Genomic DNA, 23,247 nt, shown 5'->3' on the forward strand with positions numbered 1-23,247 from the left:
GCATGTCGTGCTTCAGCTGCTGGAGAATTCCATCTCATAAAAGTAATAGTGCCTGCATTGGTTGTTTCAGTCAGCCTTCTGTGCATTTGGCAGTGTGAGTGAAAATTACATCAGGCAATAAGACAACCAGTGTGTTACCAGATATCAGGGGTTAGAGGGGATGTGGGTGTACATGTGGAAAAGTTCCAAAGGATTAAAAGTTGTGCATGTACATGCTGGTCAGTGCACAGCTCAAAGGCCTTCTGTTTCCAGCTCTGCCTGACAGTGATTAGATTTGGAGGTCTGTGATAGGTTGGGAGGGGACAAAACCAGGCAGGTGACACGATCTGGCCAAAGAGACACTCCATACCTTACACAGTAATGCTTGGCAATACAAAGAGAAGGTGTTTAGGAAGATAAGCTGTCTTTTGCTCAGGGCATGGATGAGCATTGGTCTGCCCAGAGGTGGTGATGTGTGCGTGCCTTTTAATCACTTGTTTTGTTTTTCTTCCTCTTTTTCTACTTCTCCTTTCTCTATTATCATTTCTTTCTTTTTTTTTTTTTTAATCACAACTCTCAAGTTTTCTTTCTTTTACTCCTCTTTTCCTCACCCTGACCCACTGGGGGTAGGGGCTGAGTGGTGATTAGCTCCTTGCTGAGGTTAACCCACAACACCTCATGGGCAACAAAACTGAGAAATAAATACTTATGAAACAGAAAGGTGATGTGGAAATTCTTACTCTGTCATATCTGTAGTGGCCACGCAGCACTACAGCAGTGTAGTTAATTCAGATAAAACTTCAGCAGCAGTGATCTCTGAGAGAAATATTGCATCTTGTTTTTTAGATATGGGCAAGTGTCACCTCACCAAAGGCAAGCAAGCTTTGGAGATCCGCAGCAGTTTGTCTGAGAAAAGGGCGTTATCTGATCCCATTCAGCAAACAGTATCTTCTGCAGAGTCCATGGCGAGGAACCTGCAGTGGGCCAAAGCTCATGGTATGGTATGATCTACCTATAGATGAAACTACTTGAATAATAGAAATTGTGTACTAGGGTGCTAGGTCACTTGAAATAAACAGCTCCTTCAAAAATAAGAGGATGTACATCCTTGATTAGTCCCTGAGCTACAACTCAGAAATTGAAGAAATGTACTTTCATATCTTAATTCTCATCGATGTGCTCAGATGTTGGAAACTTCTGCTGTGTTTGAATGTGTTCTGCTCACACATTCAAACCTTCTTATAAAGCTATTGCTGTGCCTTATGTATTTAGGATACTGTATTGACCTTGCTAGTTTGATGGAACGTATATAAAAGCAGATTCTTAGGTCTGTAAGCTGTATCATAAGCTGTGTTGACTGTTGTCTTGCTAGTTGCACAAAGATTAGAAAGAAACTCATGTAGCATAAGGTGAAAAATCAGTTCTCTGTGGCAATTTCTGTTACTTTCTGATATTGCACCCGTCAAGCAGCTGCTACCTGGTTAGCTTCTAAGAGCTGCTTCAGTATGGTGATGTGATGGTAAGTAGAGGGAATGCAGGAAGCAAGATCTATATATATATCTTACAAAACTTAAAAAATAATAATAAATATAAAAATACGTAACATTATTGAGAATGTAAGTACATGTTATTTATTTGCAGAGCTTCCAGAAAGCATGTATCTTGAATTCACATGCGGCGTTCAGATTCAACTGGGGTTTGCAGCAGAGTTTTCCAATGTCATGATAATCTACACACGGATAGTAAAGAAGCCACCTGAGATAGTTGTTTGCAGAGCCTATGTTACAGACTTCCCACTTGTAAGTGCTTCCTGTAGTTGACTTGCTGATCTCTCTCCACTGAAGTTGAGAACTGTCCATATCAAGTGCACCTTTTGTAATAAAATGATCCTAAATTGTTCTAGAAGGAGCCTACAAACAGGAGGGGAGTCAACTCTTTGAAAGGGTAGATAACAGCAGAACAAGGGGAAATGGTTTTAAATTGGAGGAAGGAAGATTTAGGTTGGATGTCAGGGGGAAGTTCTTTACTGTGACAGTGGTGAGGTGCTGGAACAGCTGCCCAGAGAGGCTGTGGATACCCCGTCCATCCCTGGAGGTGTTCAAGGATGGGTTGGATGGGGCCCTGGGCAGCCTGGGCTGGTATTAAGTGGGGAGGTTGGTGGCCCTGCTTGTGGAAGGAGTGTGGACCTTGATGATCCTTGAAGTCCGTTCCAATCCAAACCTAGTATTAAGTGGTTCTCTTTAACTAAAGGAGTGAATATCAGTAGCTCTTTTTTGGCGTAGGGCACATCAGCCTTACAGAACAGGACTTCCTAGAATTTATTTTTCAGTTACTTCTGCTTGGTTGATCTTTGTGGTTCCACCAGCGTTACTCATCTCACTGCAGTAAAGCAAAGGAGAAGAGTGAAACTTAAAGTTCCTTAGGAGCAGGAAACCTTTCTGGTGTTTGTAAAACACAACTCTCTTAGGAATGAAATATGTGAATTAATGTGCATGATAAATACATGGCTCTGTAGCCTACAGAGTTAGTGCTATGGTACTGCAGCCAATTCAGGAGGAACTGTCAGCAGAAGGACAGTAACCCAAACAAATGATTGGTGTCTAACAGCTGTTTCAGCAGTTTTGCAAGCAGTGCAGTGTTGGGTGTTTTCTTCCCTTTTAAGAAGTTTTTTCTTTCCTTTCCTCCTGATTGCTTGATGATGTACAGATTCTGTACCTTCATCTGAGTTTTCATGTCCTTCTTGCAATAGGACCTGGATGTGGACCCTAAAGAAGCCAATAAAGGAACTCCTGAGGAAACTGGAAGCTATTTAGTTTCAAAGGACCTTCCCAAACACTGCCTCTACACCAGGCTGAGTTCTCTGCAAAAGCTGAAGGTTAATATAAATTGTTCCTTACAATAGTATAAGTTAGTCACATTACTTTGCAGTTCTGCTGAGCTCTCTGTGTATTGTTTGCACAATAAGAAACATGTTCTGCAGATGCACAGAATTTATTATCAGATTTAGATCCTAGGTTCTCAGAAGGAAAAATGATGAATAGGGACTTCAGTATCTTAGCTCTTAGGTAGAAGAGAATCAGTGTGTATGCAATCTTGATATCACTGTGCAAGCCACTTTGTATTTGCAGTAAAGAAGACAAGACTAATTTTATTCTGTCCTCTAAAACTGTCCTGTGCAGGGACAGGTTAATTTGATTCACCTGAGTTGTCAGTGGAATTTGAAGCAGTAAGGGGGAACTGAACTTTGAGTTAGCGTGAAATGTACAGCTCCTTTGTAGCTCTGGTGATTAGCCCTTAGAACTGTGATGGTAATGTTGTACAATAGAAGCAGCTAAGGTCTTTCACATGGGTCAAACAGGAAAATAATGATAGCGGTATTAAGAAGACTAAGAAAAGTATGGCAGGGGTAGGAGATCTTGAGTATGTCTCACAGTTTCTGTGGGTGGAAGCAGAGTTTGCAGGAAGAGTTTTATGATGGGTAGATTCCTTTTAGGGATATTAACAGCATCGTTCTGGAGCCTCCATCTTTTGTGTGTTAGCTGATGTGGTTACCAGCCTTCCCTAATATATTATGGCTTCGGCTCCCAAAAGAGGTTAGCCTTTTCCTTCAGTAGGCTGTCCCTCTTGAAATGTTTCCTGTATTGTTTATCTGGGGAAGGAATATAACCTTTATTCCTCTTCTTTTACTTTTTGTAGGAACACTTGATCTTCACTGTTTGCTTGCACTATGAGTATCCAGGAATAGAAGATACAATGGATGAAAGAAAAGAAGTTAATGTCGGGAAGCCCCTTATTGCTAAATTAGGCCTCCATCACGGATTCAGAAATAACTGTCTCCAGACCTGTTGTGTGGCTAATAATCTTTTTCATAGTCAAGTAGAATCAAGTCCTGTGGTAACTAAATACTACTTCCCTAGTCGATGCCAACCAAATTCCTGCCCAGGGGCTTACCATCCAAACTGTACTTGCCCAGGCAGTGCTAGACAACTAGAGGCGTGTTCTTGCAATGGGACTTCAAGAATGTTAGCTTCGAGACACGAAGTACAGAATTACTCAGCCCCTGCAGAAAAGAGTAACGTACCAATAGAGACCACTGATGATACCGTTGAACTGGAATTCCTCCTGTCTGACAGCCTCAGGTTGTCTAAGCAGCAGTAGCTGTGGTGTCTTCAACAAAGATGCTCTTTTTCCGTTCTGAACAGGAGATCCTCCACACTGCTTACTCAGATTCTGGATTTTGGAGATTTGGGGATAAAAGGACTGGGGAGTGCAGAGTTGGTACTGGGAACAAGGCTGTGACTTGGGCTGGTTCATATTGCTCTCAGGGAAAATTGTCCGGATCCAAGGAGGCAAAACTGGACTGATAGATTTAGAAATGAAAAAGACATATATAAATGTATTTTTTCCTACCATTAAAGGTTTGAAACATGAGGAGAAAACAAAACCAGACTCCTCAGATTCCTATTCCATGATCCAGCAGTCAAGAAAGTAAAGAACACATGCAAGCATGGGTCTGTGGGAGGAAGCTTCCTATCTGTGTTAGAGAGTGCAAAGAGGCCGGGTTCTGGTGCCAGCGTTTCTCTTGAAGGTGAAGCCTTGGATCTTCCCAGCTGCTGCTTCTCCAGTACCTACTGGAATTGTAAGGTTTACTGTAAGTGAGTGCTTTGTACTTAAATACTCAGCTTTTAGAGGGGAAATGCTTGTTCTGTACAAACAAACGTGCCTAGCCATCAGAGGACAAAAATGTCAGCAGACTTGAGCAGGAAAATGAATTTCCATTTTCTCTGTGATTTTAAAAGAAATCATTAGCCCCAAAATGATAAATAATACCTTTCCCTTCAGTCTCAGTTTTTCAGTATCCGGAGGCTTCTTTTTACATACTGCATTAGCACGGGGTCTGGTGTTTTAGCGTGTTAGAACAACCTTCCTGTTGGGTGTATAAGATGACACAGAGTAAACAAAGGCAGGGCTTTTCCAGAAGTGGAAGTGTGGTGGTTGGATACTCTGGTGTTAAGAACTGTCTCCTCAAGCGAAGTATTGCTTAAGTAAAATGTGCTGAGATACAAAGAATGAATGGGTGAGACAACCGAGAGCTTTGGGGTTCTTCAGGCTGAAGTTACAGGGCTGGTGTACCTGGGCAGAAGCCATTGCTTTCTTGTGGTGATTGAAACAAGCAAGCAAAACCCAAACAGCCTACTCAGTTGTTTTCCAAGCCAAAAGAATTCACGTTCTTTCATGTTGAGAGGATAAAGAAGTCTAACCAAAGAACCCAAGATGGTGATTCCAGCATGCCCAAGTGCAACAAATAGAGCTCATTCACAATCTGTGCAAGCCATGGGATGCTGGCTTTGTGGCAGGGCTGGAGCTGTTGTATATTGCCCTGTAGCTTTGGTAATACTGTTAAATGGTATTGTTTTAATTAAAATTCCCATCATAGAATCAGAGAATCACAGGTACCCCCAATAAGTTGAGTATTCTCAGCGATGTAATGGACGAAGCAATTCGGATCCTCAGTAGAGCACGGAGCCTTCCATGGGATCCAGGTGTGCTGGCTGGGTGCTCTGTGTGCTGCCAGCAAAGCCAGCTGAGTGTGAGCAGCGCTGCTGGCCAGCTCTGCTCATCTCATCTGTGCTGCATGGCGTGTGTGTGTACGTGGGAGCTAATGTAGTCATCTATCTCCACATTGACAGCTGTACTTGAACTGATCTGTGTATGAGTTTCTGATTTCTCCTTTGGAGAACAGTGAGGTATTTATTGATGACTGAGATGCACTGTGCATTAATTATCCTATGCAATATGCAGCTGGCCTATAAATTAACATTACAGCTTGATGAATGTCCCGGCACTGTAATATGACCTGGTACTTTGTCACCGTGTTCTGCTTTGTATGAGAACTTTGTTTCTTACTCCTCAAATAAACTGTTGCCCACAGGGTATCTCTGCGCGTGTAGCTGCTGTTTTCTCCTAATCCTGCGGGTTAAAACTGTGCTGTATTGTAACAGCATACAGCAGAATTCTGCCTGTATCAGCACGCTTGTTTGCAGTCGATCTCTGCTCCTCGTGGCACGGGGGGGCGTCCTGGTGCGGCAGTGCCGTATGCAGCAGCCGTGTCCCTGCACAGCGAGCAGCCGGCGCTCCCTGTCTGCATGCAGGGTGCTGCACCAGCGGTCTGAGCGGGAAGCGATCGGTGCCTCGGGTGCTTGAGATGAATCTGTTCGAACGTAGTAAAGAGAAGGTCATGAACTGTAGGGATGGGAAGGAGACAAAGCTCAGCCCGTGGCCGTAGGGTCTGTGATGGAGATCAACCACAATGATCATCTGGTTTCAACCCCCTGCTGTGAGCAGGGTCACCAACCAGCAGCCCAGGCTGCCCAGAGCCACATCCAGCCTGGCCTTAAATACCTGCAAGGCTGGGACATCCACAGCCTCGTTGGACAACCCGTTCAGTGCCTCAGCATCCTGTGCTGAAGAAGGGGGTGGTGGTCAGAAGGCATTTCCTTGTGGTGTCACCACTCGTAGGACGTGCTCCGGACGTTCTGGTGCTGAAGGACGAGTGCAGGAGGTGAGCATTTCCTTTGGCTGAACTTTAAAAGTGAAGCAGGACTAAACCTGGGCAGCTGCTGGAGCAGCCTCTGGTCGTGGTGCCCTCTCTGAACTAAAGCTCTGAGTTTTGTTCCTTTGATGGTGTGAGCACAGCATCAGTTTCAGGCTGAGTTACATGCCGGTGAACGGGGCTTTCCAAGGTCAACTCCTCGGGATCCGCTCGGTCTCCAGTTCGGCGCTGGAGCCCCGTGTGCTGCGCAGGGCTGTGACCGCAGGAGGCAGTGCTGGCACACCGTGACAAGGCAGAGCAGAGCAGCACAACGTGGCTCTGTCCCGTGTGAGCATCTTTCTCTGCCTGCTTTTTTCCCCTCTCCCCCGCGTTGTGTGAGTTCTCGGAGCGTTTCTCCTTCAAAGTGCTCCTGAATAGCGCTGTGAAATTGTGATGCTGTTGATAGAGATCTGCTTGTTACCACGTCAGTACAACAGCTTTGTACCTCCAGTGTCCCCAGATCGCCTCATTTTGGCCTTAGGAGATGCCTGCACTGTGTGACTCTCCCCTGTCAGGGCAAGTTTTGCTGTGTGTGGGTGTCACTTCTGCTCACGCATCAACTATTTGCCTTCATTCTTTGTCAGCTAATTAATACTTGGGCAGCTCTGACATCAGGGCTGCGCCGATCCCGACATGTTATATCACAGCCATCAGGGAAATACTTGGCACTGCTCCCCGCTCCTTGCACAGAACCTCGATTCAGTGAGATCTGCTCGCTGTTAGGAACGCGGGAGGTGTGGGAGGGGGCTGGGAATTCGTTTCTTTCTTTAGTTTCATTTGTGTTTGTTTGTTTGTACATCGTCGCAGTAATCGCAGTTGTCCAGGAATGGAGTAAGAACCCACTCACGTTACAAAACTAAGCGCCTACTAAATTTCTAAGGCACACCGCTGCTGCAGTTTAGTCATACCGGGCTTATTTTAGCAGCTGATAAGAGCTGCTGTCTCCCATCGCTGCTGCTGGCATTCACAGGGAGCATGAGCTCACGGTTCGTGCATTGCCACAGCAACGCCCCGCATGTGCCTCCATCACTCAGCAGCGCTGCAGCAGGGGCAGCAGCAAGAGGCTGGGATGGCCTCACCCGTGTCTGCAGGCAGGAATAGTGTCAATTGTTTTGTCAGCACTCCACTGACAACCAGTTTGGTTTTTTTTTCTTTCAGAGTCACCTGAAATTAGCAAAGTCTTTGCAGTGCAGAGCAGCAGAAGAGCAAACAGCCCCGATGTGTTTCCTGGGCTCCCTGTTGACGTGGTTCGGTGGTTAGGCTTCATTTCATCGCTCTACACGTCAGGCAGATCCACTCTCTGGCTTCCTGTCCTGCCGTCACACAACAGGGTGCCCATCAGCACGTCAGCCTGTGGTTGTGGTCCGTCACCTGGAGATCCCCCCCTGCCTCACCTCCAAGGAGCCGGAGCTGCTCACATCTCTCACATCTGTTCCTCTCTGAACGTGCTGTTTTCAGAGCTCACCATGCTTCAAAACCAGCGCTGAGAGGAAACCACGTCATATGAAACACTCACTAGATTGTCTTCTCTGGCCATAATGGAAACACTGGGTTCATTTAGTCAGAAAACAGCCGTGTCTCATGCCAAGACACTTTACCTGTCCTGGCAGGTGGAGAACTGCAGCTGTTTGCACACTGCATTGCAACCACATCCGTGATTTGCTGGGTGAAGCTGGAGTGGGTTTGGCAGCACGTAGATCCGAGTTAGGACCCTCATTGGACACTGCATCAGAAGACATTCCTGCTGTACCATCATTGCTGGCTTAGTCAGTTATAACACAGCAGCCCCAGATGCATTAAGAGACACTTTCCACAAATGAGATGTATGGAAGCAGTTTGTTGTCCCCCTGCGCTCTGCATGCACTGCCAACCAGACCCTCCTAAGATCTTGCAGGGGAGTTGTGGCTGCTGTATGAGGAGTGAAGATTTCTGACAATAAAAATATCTTCTGTCTTTTGTGGCTTCAAGGTGAGAGCTCATGGTCCAGCACAAGCCCCGTGCTGGCTGGTGGCAGCCTGCTCCATACCTGAACTCACTGCTCCTCGCTGTGCACCACGCAGAGCACAGTGATGCATCTGCAGATGGATGTGCTTCCCTAGGTGGGATCAGGGCCATGCTTGGCCGTGTGCTGTTAATGTGTTGGCTGCAATAAGGTGGGCAGTGCTGCTTCCCTCTGTAGTCAGTGACGCTGTCTAGAATAAAGCTGCCTAGAGCTCCTCGGTCAGCAGCAACCTGCGCTCAGACGGTGCTGTGCTGCCTCTCCTGGGGAGATGGCTGCTGTACAGGAGCAGGCTGAGAGCCGAGCTCGACTTCTCTTTGAATGCAGAGCTGATGGAGGGAGCGCCGAGTCTGTCCAACAGAAGGGAGAGAAAAGCTGCCAGAGTGTTGAAGGGCTCGGGAATGGGAGCCTGCATGAAGGCACGCAGCATGCAAACTGTTCTCTCCCATTTGTTCCCTGCAGGGACGTATCACAGCAGGACACTAACATCACATTTACAACTCAGCAGCCCCTTCCCTCCCAACCTGCTGAGAGGAGCCGTGTGCTCCATGGGCCCCATGCTGTGCTCTGGGGTGCAGTGGTGCTGCATGGCCTCTGCTGTCAGCCATCACTAACAGCTGCAGGCAGCCCTTCTCCTCCTCTTCACGGACACAGACAACCAAATACCTTTAATGAAATGGCTTTGTGAAGACTGTTTCCAAAGCTGCAAAGCGCCATCAGAGAACAAATGTTTTCCTTTCTCAACAGAACAGTGTAGGAAAGGAGGAAAACTCAGGTTGCCTTCCTGAAGATTGCCACGAGAATTAACTGCCCCTTCTCAATTAATCCTGCTCCAAGCAGTTTTCCTTTTAGGCTCACGGGTTTTTCTTACTGCAGTATTTCCTTACCGCAGTGACAGTCGGTTGTTACAGTGAAGCCAATGCATAACAGCTATCTGGAGAATCAGATTAGCAGCCTTTTGCAAATACAAATGCTACTGAGTCATCAGTGACAGCAACTTCTCAAGTTGGCAGATGGTGGCCCTATAAGAAAACATGTTTTCATACCTTACCCCGCAATTTATTCCCAGACTGAACAAAGATAGCCAGGTAGTGGCATCTGTTGATGTCATATTTCCTGTTAAACTCCATCTGCCTGCTAGATCTGAAGGTGTCTGAGCTACGGTAGAAACAAGGCACAAAAGGGATAATGAGAATTCCGACGTATCACGGACTAGAATTGATTTTATTTATGTAAGATGGGTGTTTTTGGAGAGCTCTGAGCGGTTGACTTTGCTGCCGGGTTTATTATTTGTGTGCATGTGGTGCAAAAAATGTAAATTTTTGCCTTATCTGAAGCTAAGCCATTTCTTGCACACCGAGCCTGTGTAATTATTTGCATTGTTCCCGCAGAAGGGTGGCACAGAAAGGCTTTCAGCAGGGGTCCAACCAATTTCTCTGCTGGCAGAGATTATACCGAAGCATGAGAACCTGTTGGTCTGACGGACCACGCGGGGCTTAAATCAGGTTTTGCTGTTTATTGCTCTATTGTTATCACGACTCAGTCACTCACCAACAGAATAATTTCCACCATCCCTGGTGGACAGGCAGGTAACAGTAAGGCCGTGAGGTTATTTTCTCTTCCACATTAAGAGCTCTTTGCTCTTCACGTGCCCATGCCATCCTCAGGCTCTGCCCTCACAGAGCCTGCTGCCATCCCCCATTTCCCAGTCCTGGCTGCCTGCACACTGGGCTCCCCTCTCCAGCTCAGCAGTGCAATTTGCTGCCCGTGATGCTGACTGTTGTATCTCCTGTTGATGTACAAATGCTGTTGGTAAGACCGTCCAAGAACACAGCACAGCAGCTCAGAAGGAGCAAATGGCACTTCTCGTCATGAAGGAAGCCATAATGAATGCTTTAGGAATAAAGCTATCCAGTCTTTGAGGTGTTTTTAGGGGCCAGGTCCCATGTGAACACCTGAGGGTGAGGAGGCAGCGCTGGGGAACCACAGAAGCTTGGGCTGTTCTGAGAGCAGAGGGGACAAAGCTGCTTTGGACCTGCAGTGGTGGATTAGCCCTGCAGACAATGCATGCAGACCCACAGCCCGCTCCTAATCTCCCTGCACAGGCTGACATTAAGCACAACGTTGTCAGGGCCGTGGCAGGTGCAGTTGGACCTGGCATTGTCCCCACTGACAGCGATGGATGTCCCAGCAGTGCTATCGGCCGTCCTGCTGCATCAAGGGCCCCGCAGCATCCCACGGGGCCGCGCTGTCACCTGGGGTCCCTGCAGAGAGATAAGTGTGGCTGCCCGTTCCTTTGTGTGAAACACAGCAGGGCCCCACCGCCCGCCTCGTGCACAAAGCAGGGGAGCTGATCTGGGGCACAGCAGGCTGATAAAGCCAGCAGCGTGGGTGCCCTGGGTGTCGAAGTGCTCAGGGCTGGAGCTGTGCTCGCTCATCCCCTCCCCTGCTCCTTGTGCTGGCTGCATCTTCTGCCCCTCTACGCCCAATGGCAGAGGTGTGACTGCAGGGCTGTGGCACGCCATGTGGTCGGGTGTTGTGGGGTGCAGGATGCTCACCAGGCACTGAACCACCTCCCTCCATCCCTCTAGCCGTGTGTATATGGCAGTGCAGGGCTGTCGTGGCCAGGGCAGTGCTGGAGCCCTGGCTGTGCAGCACGGCATGCCCTGTGCTCACTGCTGGCAGTGCAAGAAACCCACTGAGCTGTTAATGCCATCCTGCATTGTCACTCTGCAAACCATCAGCGTTCCTTAACCCACCTCCAGGCGATGGCTGCAGGCTGCCCTGCTCTGACACACCCGTGTTTTGTTTAAAACAAAGCTTCAAACGTTGCAAAAAACACCCCCTTCCTTGTTGCCCAGCACGGAGGATTTCAGCCTTGAGAGAAGATGCATTGAAAGAGCTCAAAGATGAAAGAAAGAGCAGAGTAAAAGCTTCGAGGAGGGCATGGAGCAGCACAGCGCCGGGCTGCGGTGTCAGTGAGCTGCATCCTGCAGGTGAGCACACAGCGCTCAAATAGCTGCTGATAGCACCATCTGCAAAGGGCTAATGGCTCATTCATTAAGCAGTGGGAGCCTGCACAGCCACAGCCTAATCAGATATTGTACGATGAATAATTCAGAAATAATCCCGGCGTACTTGAATAAATATCGGGAGAAGGGAAGTAAAACCCCCGTACATATGGCGCGTTGAGGGAACAAAACAGACATTTTTCAATGTGCTCCGCTGATGAGCTTCCTTATACGGATGTTAATCACGCAGGTGGTCGGTGCCTGGAGCAGAACGCTGACGGAGGGCTTTCCGTCCCGGCGCAGGAAGGTGTAGCGAGCAGAAAGGACCGAACTAACAGGTGCACACGGGAAAACCCATTAGCATTGCATTTGGTCATTTACACGCGGTCCTGTTATGTAATTAGCTGGTGACGCAGGTGGAACTTTGGCTCTGGGAGGTGGTAGCAGGGAAAACCAGGGCCCGGGGCTGCCCCGATCCCTTCACCATCACAGGGACAGTATGCCGCAGGGCTGATGCGGCGCTAAGCACCATCTCCTCCATCTGAAATACCTTCGTATTTCAGAGCACGGACAGCACAAAGCAGAGAGGCAAAGCACCAGAGCCGTGGGGTGGTGGGACAAGGGCAGCCTGAGCCCCTCCATCAGCTCTCCATGAGCGCTATCTCGGTGCCAATAGTTTTTACTTAACTTCAGTGTTAGTTCAGATGTATTCCAGCGTGGCTCTAGCTTCCCCCCTTCCAAAGCCCTGCTTGTCTCCTATGACTGACTTTCTTTTAATCAATCTCGTTTTTCTAAAAGCAATCCTTGAGTTTTCAGTCCAAGAAACGAGACTTGCATTAATAAGCAATAAGGGAAATTGAATTATTTTGCCAAGAAAACACGTAAAAATAGCAATATAAGCATCTGAAAAAGCAAAGCTCAGAGGCAGCGTGGTGGTGGTGTTTGGGTTTTTTTTCCTTAATATTTAATGTTTCAGCGTAATGCTTAAAGGAAAATGGTACCATTGCACTCCTACCAGTGAAAACAAATGTATTACAGAAGGAGAATGCAGGCTTCTGCTCTGCTCTATGTATCAGAGCACAGTACGGGAGATTTTAAGGTGAAAAACCTATGAGAGCAGCTGAAGTGGTGGATGGATTTCAGTTTCTGGCAGAAGCTGTAGAACTATTAGAGCAAAAATAAATGTAGGATTGGAAATATGGAGTTTATATTCTTGATTAGAGTAAGGATGTTTCACAGTCTGGAGGGAAATGTTATTGAATAAAATGACCAACAAAACTGGGGGAGTGTGAGAAAAAGGCATAAAAAAAACCAAAACAAAACGTAAATTGATTCCTGATTGTGTAAAGTCATCTTTTGACCCATCAGAGCAGAGCTGTGAGGAGTAAAAGCGTTGTTTGAAGATATTTATATTCGATTCCAGTACAGAAAGAGGAAATAATGCAGCAGGTTTTGCAGTGGTGTGTTCCCAGAGCCTTAATACCCTTATGGAGTTAAATAATTACGTAGCAATCAGCATTCACTGCAGCATCAAAAGTAGAATAATGTCAGGAAATGGCAATTCCTTCCACCACGGGCTCTGAGGGTGGTACAGCACCACATCTGCAGGGATGGAAAACCAACCACAACAGTGGTGCTGCTCTGTGCTGGCTGCTCCCACAGCCATGGGGATAAGGAAACACCCAGGTGGGATCATTGAGGTAGAAATTTGGTGGCTGTAGGAAGCAAAGCTCTTCCCATTGCCTGCTCAGGGCTGTGCTAGAGACCCATGGCTGGGGTAGGATGAAGGGCTCACACACAGCTGCTGCCCCAAAGGGACCCGGGGACGGAATGTGCTGAGATCATATGGGGCCTCACCGAGCAGCAGCGACACTGCAGGGACAGCTGCAATGCAGCCATCTCATGTCGTGTGTGTCTGAAGGAAAGAGCCACTGCAGAAGGGCGGTCTGCCCAGCTCCACTCAAAGCAGAGTTTTCAATCTTAGCTTTACTATTAAAGAGTTAAACGCTTGTGGTGACCAGCTGTTTTTTTTCCCCATGGGGATGCCAGAAATAGGTGGTCGGGAAGAAACAACGCTGTCCGAACGGCACAGGGACCTCTATGCCACGTGTAAGCTGTGATGCAAAAGCAGCAGCAGCAGCTCCACACACTGCCATGCCAGCAAACCAGACACACCCAGTGCAGGGAAACAGACTGCAGCTTCCCACCCGGTTTCCTGGTTAAACAGGGGGGAAAAATCGGGTGTTGTTAGTCCAGCAGCCCAGATACAGGGGGCAGCTGCAGGGTGAGCCCCGGGTGGTGGGGGCAGAGGGTGTTATAATGGAATGCAGATCCGTTTGCCTTCAGTGTAACGCCATTGCATTCAAACACTGCGGAGGCGGCAAACAGGAGAGCAGGTGTGTGTAAAAAAGCCGCATCAGGAGCTGGGTCCGGGTGCGGTGCATCCACCGCATCAAAGCCGCGATCCCGCTGAGCCCAGCTCGTCAAAACGAGCGAGACAAAGACCCGTTTAAAACGAAGGGCTGAACTGGGGCAGGGCAGCCGGGGTCACGTACTGAGCTGTGAGCGCTGCAGGGCAGGGCAGGCCGGCCCCATAGCGCAGGGCTCGGGGCGGGCTGCTCATGGCTGCGGCCGAGGCCTCGACCCGCCGTGTGTGCGCAGCGCTGCCCGCCCCCGTCTGGCTCCCGGCTCCGCAGAGACTCGCACGGAGCGTCTCCCCCCAGCAGTGCGATTCGCGGCCCCCCCCGCCCCCCTCCGCCTCCCGCAGCCCCGCGGAGCCGCTGCCATTCTGCTCCGCCGACTCCTGGCCGGGCCCAGCGTCGGGCGGGCGGTCGGGGCGGTGCTGACCGCGGCCGTGCCCGCCTGAGCCCGGCCGGGCCCGGTCCGCAGCAGGTGTGTGTGTGCGTGGGGGCGGAGGTTGCATGCGGTTGGGGGTCGGCTCCTCCCGGCCCCGCGGAGCGCGGCCTGCTCCGCACCGCGCGGCACCAACGGCCGCATCCCCACCCCCTTAATTATCCCCATTATCCCCATTATCCCCCTCCCGATCCCCGCCGTGGGGCCGCTCCGCAGGGCTCGGATTGTTGGGGGCAGGGCGGTGCGCGGGGAGGGTCCCGGTGCGGTCCGTGTGCGGGATGCCCGCGGCCGACGGACGGCAGCGAGGCGGCGGAGGAACATGGCAGCGTGCCCCATAGCGGGCTGCGGGTGGGGGATGCGGGGAAGGAGCCGGCCCGGCAGCGCGGGTCGTGCCCACCACGGCCCCTCGGTGCAGCTGCGGCTGCGGAGCGGCTCGGCCGTGCCGCCGGGTTGGCAGCTGGGCGAGCGTCGCGCTGAGCCGCTGCACTGATGGGGTCGGCACGTAGAACGGGGTGGTGGTGGTGGTGGTTGTGATACGGGCTGTGCTGAGCACAGCGGGGTGAGTAGCCGGAGCACGGCGGGGAGCGGCCCTGCACACACACACACACACAGCACACACAGCACACACACACAGCACACACAGCACACACACACAGCACACACACACACAGCATACACACACACACAGCACACACACACACAGCACAGCACACACACAGCACACACACACAGCACAGCACACACAGCACAGCACAGCAGCCATCTTGGGGTGGGCCGCGGCCTCCCGTGTCCGTGGGGGCTGCAGGGCTCGAGGGGCTCGGCCGGGAGCAGCCGAAGGCCGAGCGGCTAAAGGGAGGAGGGGGGAGGGAATAAAGGTGGTGGTGGGGAGATAAATCCATGTAGGAAGGCCGCCTCGCAGCCGGCTGCGAGCTGCTCGGAGGGGGCCGAGGAGCCGCTGTGCTCTGCAGGCATCTGGCTGCTGCGGAAATGGATTTCTTGAGGGGAGGGAGGTGCGTGCGTGGGTAATCCCTGCCCGCTCATGCCGCAACGAGAAGGGAAAATGCCACCGAGCGGCCCCAGATGTGCGAGCACACGGCAGGGCCGCAGCCCCACGGCCGGGGGCAGCGGGGCACAGGTGACGCGGCTCCCCCCGGGCACGGCCGCACTGTGCACAGCGCTGCGGCCGAGCCGGCCTGGCTCCAAAAGAGAGATCCTGCGAGGGGTGTGAGTGCCGTGCCTTTTGTTAGCTGCAGCCAGGCACGCACACACAGCCAGGTGGTGGGAGGTAAGTGTGGGAAGCGGGGGGCACGGAGTGAGGGGGCGGCGGGACGGGGTCGGGCTGCTGGGCCCCACAGAACCGATGAGGGCCCGGCGCTCACACGGACGGGCTGTCAGCTCCGAGAGGGTTGCCATAGCTTTATGTAGGGTGACCAGATCCGGCTGTAACTGGTTTGAGGCAGATCAGTGAGCACAATGCGGTGAGTGAGCTGCTACAGGCAGCGCTGCCTGCCTCCATGGCGGCCCTGAGAGGAGCAGACTGACACCATCCCTAATGTATGTGAATGCACACTTAGACACACTGCACTGGTATGTGGATATGTAGTCCTAAAGCCGTTCTGTATGTAAATGTACATATTTGCAGTAACTGAGATTGACTTGGGCTTTTTTTTCTTTTTTTTTTAATGCTTAAGGAGCGGGCAGGAGCTGAGATTTATGACCCTTATTAAAATATTTCTTTTTTTTTTTTGCTTTGCAAGGGTGGGACACCGGTTGTGCAGTCTTATTTTAGAACTAAACTGAATAAAACGGATGGAATGATTTGTAATTGTAGCTGTGCTTGCGACTGAAGGATGCCGCTTTGCATGCTGTGTTGTTTGCAGGGCACTGTCTTGTGGTTTTCTTCTTTAGGGGATGCTGGTGGGGGGAATTGGGGAGGGGGGGGGTCTGAAAGGCCAAAAGGAAGCAATGTTGTTATGGAATTGTGCTTAAAGCATTGCAGAGATGCTGTAAGGCATACTGGTTTCTCCTCTTTTTTTTCTTTCTTTTTCTGTTTTTCTCCTTGTAGGCCTATTGATTGGGGCTGCCTTTAACCCTTTCCTATTTGCAGAGGTAATCCCGTCTGTGGCAGCAACTGAGCGTTGGCCAAAAAATAAACCCCCTCCCCTTCCACCTTTCAGAGGTCAAGGTTCACAAAGGTGAGACGGGTGTGTGTGAGTGTGACAGTGGTGTGTGTGTGTGTGTGTGTGTAAGGCAGACACCGCTTCCTGCTGGCACACTTGGCACGTTAGTGAGAGGGGACAGCGGTGTAAGCGTGTTGGTGGAGCAATACTGCTGACCTCCAGGTTTAATGGGATTAAAGCTATTGTTTGTAAAGGCGTACTGATACCTGCGCTCAATACGGCTGTTTCGTCTCAACGTCTCGCACCCGGATGCAGGCTTTTTCACAGCGCTGTGATAAAGGATAGGCCTCTGAGTGGCAATCGTAAATTGCAGACCACATGGCAGCGAACTGCTGGAGCTGCATTACAGCAGTGCCCGTCCAGAATTTGCTGTCTGCTTGTGCAAAGGTTGCTTGTTTGGCCGTATGTGAGTAACCCGATGTTTGTTTCTGAATTCAGGTCTTCGGTGTTAAAGCCTGTGCTTAATTATATCCTGCGTAGGAAAACGTGCAGAATAAGGATGGTGTTGCTCAGGCTGCTGTAACCCGGGGAGAATTGTGCAGCAGCCAAGAGGAGAGAGATGCATTTCAGAGGTCTGATGGAGCTCCAGTGGGTTATTAGTTGCATGAATTATAATTTTGTGCAGTAATGAAATAAGAATAGGAAACCAGATGAGCAGTGCTTCGGCTCCCGAGCGATGGCCACTTTTAACTCAAAGCAGTGGGTAATGGATAGGATTCTTTTTATTATTATTGTTATTATTATATATATATTTTCTCATCTGAAAAAAACTAATGCGTTCTTAGATGTGAGCTGGCATTTGCATCTTGGAGAGAAAGCTGGAGGAGTCAGAGGGAGAGGGGGAGAGGCAAGAAAGCAGTAATGAATGTAGCAAAGGGAAGAACAAAGGCTGTTAGAGCTTGCACTATTGGAGCACTGAACATTTTGCCTTGGGGATTCTTTTGCCAGAACTGTTACTTCCTTTAACAGGAAATCAGCAACTCTAGAATCTTAACGCTGTATGATTTAAAAAACAAAACCTGACCAGTCCTGGCTGTGTTGGCTGGTTTGGTAATCTGCAATCAAGATAAATATGGAGGCAAAATGGTGAAAGCGTTCTGTTCTGGTGTGAAATGAGGGTCCTTCCCTCTGTGCTCAGCAGATTAAAGTAGACAGTCTTGAAAGCCCTGAAAGACTGTGGGATTCGGGTAAGTTTTATGGTGGCTGATGATAGGCAGAGCGCCTGCATCGCATCAGAGTGTGACAAATACAGGGGAGCCTTTTTATTTCTGACTGCAGCAGATTACATAAGGTGCTTAGATATTAATTGTAGGAAAGTGAAAATAGCATGCCAGTGTTTCTCTTGGAATTGTGTTTCTGTGGGGCTTAATGCAGCTGCAGTGTATTGTTTCTCAGAATCAATGGGGCAGTAGGTAGCAAAATGCCTAACGTCACTACGCTGATCTCTTTCCATCTTTGCTGTGATTTGGATGCAGAGGTTCTGTATTTCATCAGGCATCTGTAGCAAAATTATGCTTTACAAGCATGCGTTCTTAACTGCTTGATAGGAACTGTGCCCACTGCTACTGTTAATGCATGCTCTTTTCCAAGGGCCAGCTAAAATGTGATGTGAGAGCACCTTTTGGGTGTGTTTTTTTTTCTCTCAACCGTAATAGTGAAGTGCTTTAATGTACTTGAATGGCCACAAAAATCAGTGCATCTGTTCTATTTGGGTTTTTGAACAAGCTCTGTACTATGAATTTCTGTTTTTAGCAAAGGAAGCTTTGAATTTGCAGGGCTTTCTTGTGGGCTGTAAGGTAAGAAACCTGAATAGATGCTGGAGTCTGCAGTGTTCTTGATGAGTTGGTGGGTTTGGGGGCTTTTTATTCCTTATTTTTTTAGAGTTGGAAGATTTGTAAATACTCTTCACTGGGTTCTTTTGCACATAGGCCAGCTTCCTTGCAGAAAATGCTGCTGAATGCATGGGGGTTGGTCCTCTTGTCTTAGCAGTCATGAGCTCATCTTCCATTGAGGCTTGCCTTGGGTGTTGGATCCTGAGAGTGGGGGCTGTGATTTATCAAGTCCCAAGTCTCATTTAACCAGCTGTTCTTATTTGTCTTCAAAATAATAATGGGAAATAAAATGCAAACTTGCACACAGGTTGCTGGCTGGGTTTGTACGTTTAAAATGCTTTGCCTCTCGCAGGCCTGTTCGTTGCTAGCATTGCCCCTGCAGGCCGTGCCTGGCCTGGGGCTCTCACTGAGGCTGTCTGCAGCAATGTCATGCTGCTGTTCAGCAAGAATTGCCATTTACATTAAAAAAATCACAGGAAATAGGCAGGAAGCAAGTGCCGTATAGTGTGGTTCAGAGCTGCACCGAGTGGTGTGGTCTAACTGTAGGACTCAGTAGGTCAGATTGGTGGTTGGGCTTGGCAGGCTTGAAGGGTTTTCCAGCTTAGATAGTTCTGTGGTTCTAAGCTGGAAATCTTAACATTCACATTGTTGTTGTACGTGCAGATTACTGACGTTGCTGTACTGACTCAGTACAAAATCAAGCTATTGTAAAATAGCATGCAGAAGAATGGTGAGGGGTTAGCAACTTTGCATTGTCATCTTAAGAGAAATTCAGGGAGCTACACTGCCTGAAATTTTGGCTTGATATTTTGCATTAATGACAGAGAAAGCTTCATGTTCTGTGGTTTTTTCCTCCTGCCTGTTGTGGAGGCTTTTTCCTTCTACTCTTCAAATTTCACAATTTCCTTTTTTTTTTTTTTATTTTTTAATAAATAATAATAAAGAAAAGTGAGTTTCTCCTGTTACACGGTTTATGTTTGCAGGTTATGCCTGAGGTTTGTGAACATGAAACCTGAACTAGCTCTGTTGCTGCTAAGCAAGTCTTCAGTAGGGCTCTGCTTGAAACAGTGTACATTGCAGCTGTCCTGGGGTTTGGGGATAAAAAAGGAGGGGGATGTGGACATATTACACATCTGTTTTGATTAGGACCCGACAGCATGTAGCTACCTTCAGTCTCAGAAAACTAAAGAGAACCGTTATGTGTATCCAGTTGTGCCATCTGCTTTTGTCTGTATGTTTTTGTCCCTGTATGGTGAAACCTACATTTGTCAAAGTTGGTAGAAATAACTTCTACTGAAAGCCAAAAAGCTTCATTTAGTAATTTGTTGTGAGTTAGCAACACAACACAGGAAGATTTCCTTATTGCCGTGATGGTCATGACCATGATGTGTATCTGCATCATCTTCTGTATCCCAATCATCCCGTGTATCCGAGCTTATTCTTCTAAGCAAGCCTTTTCATATTCTAAGATGTGCATTCAGTACATTTCCACTAACAATCCATTGGCTAGAAAGCAAGCAAGTTCCATAACAAGCAGAGAGCTTATCTTATGCCTAGGTACAAAACATGTTTATTCAGACCTTCTGTCTCCTTTCTAGAGCCTCATTATCAGAGTTGACATTCAATGAGGCCAAGCTGACCTCTCCATCTCCCACATCTCCCCCTTCTTCACTAATGAAAAAAGCATGATTTAAAGAATCTTGTATCACTTCTGAACACACTGTAATAAGCAAGGAATGCAAACTAAAACACTGAGAAAAGCAAAAACTAACCCTATTTTTAACACATTCTGTATCCACACTCCCAGGCTTAATTACACCAAGCAGAGTGATTTCTATAAGCAGCTAAACTAGAATTAACACACTGAACTAATGATTGATTCTTTCCACTATAGTTAAAATACAAACAATAATCCATTTTAACCAAACCCAACAGTTCCACAACAGTTGCTGGGTCATCTTCAAGATGGCAGTATTCAGCTCTGTTGCTGCTGGTGTCAAATGTGGTGGTGATGATAAGTCTGGATCTCCTTCCAGTAATCTGAAGAGGGGGTTTGGCATACAGGAGATAAAACACCAGCATCAAATTGTTGGCAAATGGTTGGGCTGTTCTTCATGCCCCAAGGTAACGCAGTCCAATGGTACTGACAACAGGGTTCCCAGTTGTTATTGCTGGGAACCAAAAATGCAAAACATGGTGCATCATCAGAGCACAGTGGGATGTGTCTTTTAAGTCTGTCACCATAAGCATCCATAAGATCCCATATCTTCAATGGCACCTGTGTCCACTGGTCAAAGACATGGCTTTACTGACCTCTCCCACAGTAATTCACTGTAGCAAAGTTGTGTCTTTGACCAGTGGATACATGTGGTTGGATGGTTGTGTTTTGCAAGGGTAGAGCAGTTCACTCTGTGCATTGCCAGCCTTCTAAGTCACCATTCCAGAATGCTGCACCTAATGGTGACAGGGGCTGGGATTGTGGTCTGGATCCAAAGTCTGTGGGCAGTTCTCAATAAGATTCCATTTAATGGAGCAAACTGAGCAACATTTAGGTGCTGTAATTGGGTGTTAAGGCGACTACCGGTAGGTCTGAATGTTAGTTACTGGTTTTAAACTTCTTTGTGTTGCAGGTGATCAGACACTTGAACCTGTTGCCCTGAGAGGTTTTGGAGTCTCCATCTTTGGGGGGACAGACGTCCTGCTGTAGTTGATCTTGCTTTGAGCAGAGAAGTTGCATCTCAACCTCAGTTATTTTATGATTCAGCGAAATGGCTGTTGAAAACTTCTAAGCTAGTGAAGAATAAATGAAGCTATTGATAGTGGCAAAAACCTAGAAGTTTTAGTGTTTGAAATATTCTTTGTAATGCTTTCCTTCCTAAGCTTTTTCTGAAGAGGAGGGAGGGATAAAATTGGTAGAAGATTCTTCTAGAAACCCAGAAATACAAATTTGAACTTCTCTGACTTGCCAAAGTTTGAATGTGGAAGCAAATCTGGTTTTCTTTTTGTAAGGGGACTCCTCTGTAAAGTGTTGGGATAGCAGAGTGCTTGGTATAATTTCTGTCTGTAAAACACACCACTACTTCAGAGGGATGCTTAAAAAACTTAAGGAGCTGCCTGTAAAGAAAGTTACATTTCTGGAAGCAAGAATCTGTCTGATTTTTGCGACAGTAACAAGTCGTGGGAACCTTGATAAGCCAAAAGGCCTGTACTGTATGTGAATGTGATCAGCACTGCCGATTGTGGTTGAAGTGGCCTCTTGCACATCCTACTTGCCTGCTGAGTATTTCAGACCACACTGAGTCATGATTTGAGATGTGGTTCTCATTTCCTGACAAAGTTTTGGTGGCTGAGCTAGCGTGTGGCTTTTGTCTCTCCTTAGATACTAAGCTTTCAAGTAAATAATAGAAGATGTTGGTCCATCATCATTGCTCTTGTATGTTGCATAACTAATGAGCTGCTTACAGGCTGCGTGTCAGGCAGACATGTGCCTCGGCTTGGGAGATATTGCTGTAACTCTTACTGAATCACTTAAGTCTTCTCTACATTATGAAGTTTCTTGGCGTAACAATAGAGAAATAAAAAAAATATGTATTTTCATGCTGGTTCAGCTCATCTGACTGTTTACACCAAAAAGTACCTGTTAATTTCAGCATAGGTTTGTAGGCGTCTTGGCCTTCCTTGTGGAGAATAACATACCCCATCTACAGCCTAAAGCCCAACCTACAGGATCCATCGTATTTAGAAAGTGGGAACAAATGTTTTCTTCTGTGTGTATTTTTCCCTCTTGGCAGAGGAGAAAGGTAGGCGTTTGGTGTGCTGGAATGTGGAACCTGGATCCAGCTCAGATACAAGGCCTGACAGAAAATCCCTTTCAGTAAAGCAGAATTGCCTACCATCCTTCAGAAGCACTGTTTGCTTCTAAGCTCTGATGTTTCTCCTGTTGCTGTTTATGCCATTGTGTGTAGATATCAGGAAGGCTCAAATACAAAGCATCATTGCAAGAAAGCTGTCCTTCAGAGTGGTCTCTCCTGTCTGTAGCAGAAGCTCCCAGGTGTGCTCTCCTTTGCATACATTCTCCCCTTTTTCTGGTGTCTGCCTTTGAAAATCTTGGAGTGCATCTTTGGGTTTTCATCTTAACAGCCAGGATGTGAAGGCCCAAAGGGCTCCCAGGAATGCAACTATTTCTCATCACGTTCCTCTCCTGCTTTCTTACTGTATTGCTGACAGTAGAGAGTTCTCACAGATGGGCTCTTGTTTTGACATAATTGCCCCAGTGAATGCTTCACAGGAATTTGTTATCAGATGTAGTGAAAAGGCTAAAGGGAAAATGCGGAGTGAAGCGGTGCCTTCCTTGTGCTGCTCAGGGGTGTCCTTATTCAGGAGATGCCTTTCCAAAGAGAGAAAAATTGATGCACTCACAACAACATGCTTTGAACAGAAACAAAATCATCTTGGTTTCTCCTCCAGAATTTAATTCAGACCCTGCGTTTCAGTAACATGCTGATACACACAAAGACATGGGCTTAACCCCCAAGGAGATGAATGGAAGCCATAAGGTAGGGATATTCTTACCTGTCCCAGAGCCTGTGATCTTTAGATCTTCAGGTGATCTTACCAGAAGTCCAGTCATCCACCATCAAAAAAGCCAGAACCCAGAAGCGTCGTTCCTCACTGCACTTAGAGCTCTCTGGTTGTACGATTCCTATTGACCAAATTCACTTCCATCACTGAATCATCTGGAAAGTAACGTTTGCATTTTTAAATAACTCTTTTGCTGTTGTTTTATAAAGTAATGCGTATC

General features: G+C 48.0%; 2 protein-coding genes across 20 annotated transcripts in view; both read left to right on the forward strand.

The window, feature by feature from the left end:
• MALT1 (MALT1 paracaspase) overlaps nucleotides 1-5,915 on the forward strand; it is a 28,380-nt gene extending 22,465 nt beyond the window's left edge. For all 7 annotated transcript variants that reach the window (XM_015848182.2, XM_015848183.2, XM_015848184.2 and 4 more), the window contains 4 exons: nucleotides 826-975; nucleotides 1,621-1,778; nucleotides 2,729-2,854; nucleotides 3,676-5,915. In XM_015848182.2, the coding sequence (XP_015703668.2) occupies nucleotides 826-975; nucleotides 1,621-1,778; nucleotides 2,729-2,854; nucleotides 3,676-4,137 (896 nt within the window). In that variant the 3' untranslated portion in view covers nucleotides 4,138-5,915. The remainder of the gene's footprint in view (nucleotides 1-825; nucleotides 976-1,620; nucleotides 1,779-2,728; nucleotides 2,855-3,675) is intronic.
• An 8,434-nt stretch (nucleotides 5,916-14,349) lies between these two features.
• ZNF532 (zinc finger protein 532) overlaps nucleotides 14,350-23,247 on the forward strand; it is a 37,776-nt gene continuing 28,878 nt past the window's right edge. For 3 of the 13 annotated variants that reach the window (XM_015848165.2, XM_015848178.2, XM_015848179.2), the window contains exons 1-2: nucleotides 15,908-16,021; nucleotides 16,500-16,629. The gene's annotated coding sequence lies outside the window, so the exon portion shown is untranslated. Of the gene's footprint in view, nucleotides 14,474-15,605; nucleotides 15,720-15,880; nucleotides 16,022-16,499; nucleotides 16,630-16,682; nucleotides 17,021-17,052; nucleotides 17,802-23,247 lie in introns of those variants that run through there. The other 10 variants (XM_015848167.2, XM_015848166.2, XM_015848171.2 and 7 more) reach the window with 10 other exon arrangements.

The sequence above is a fragment of the Coturnix japonica genome, chromosome Z (genome assembly GCF_001577835.2).
Source record: "Coturnix japonica isolate 7356 chromosome Z, Coturnix japonica 2.1, whole genome shotgun sequence".
NCBI classification, from domain to species: domain Eukaryota; kingdom Metazoa; phylum Chordata; class Aves; order Galliformes; family Phasianidae; genus Coturnix; species Coturnix japonica.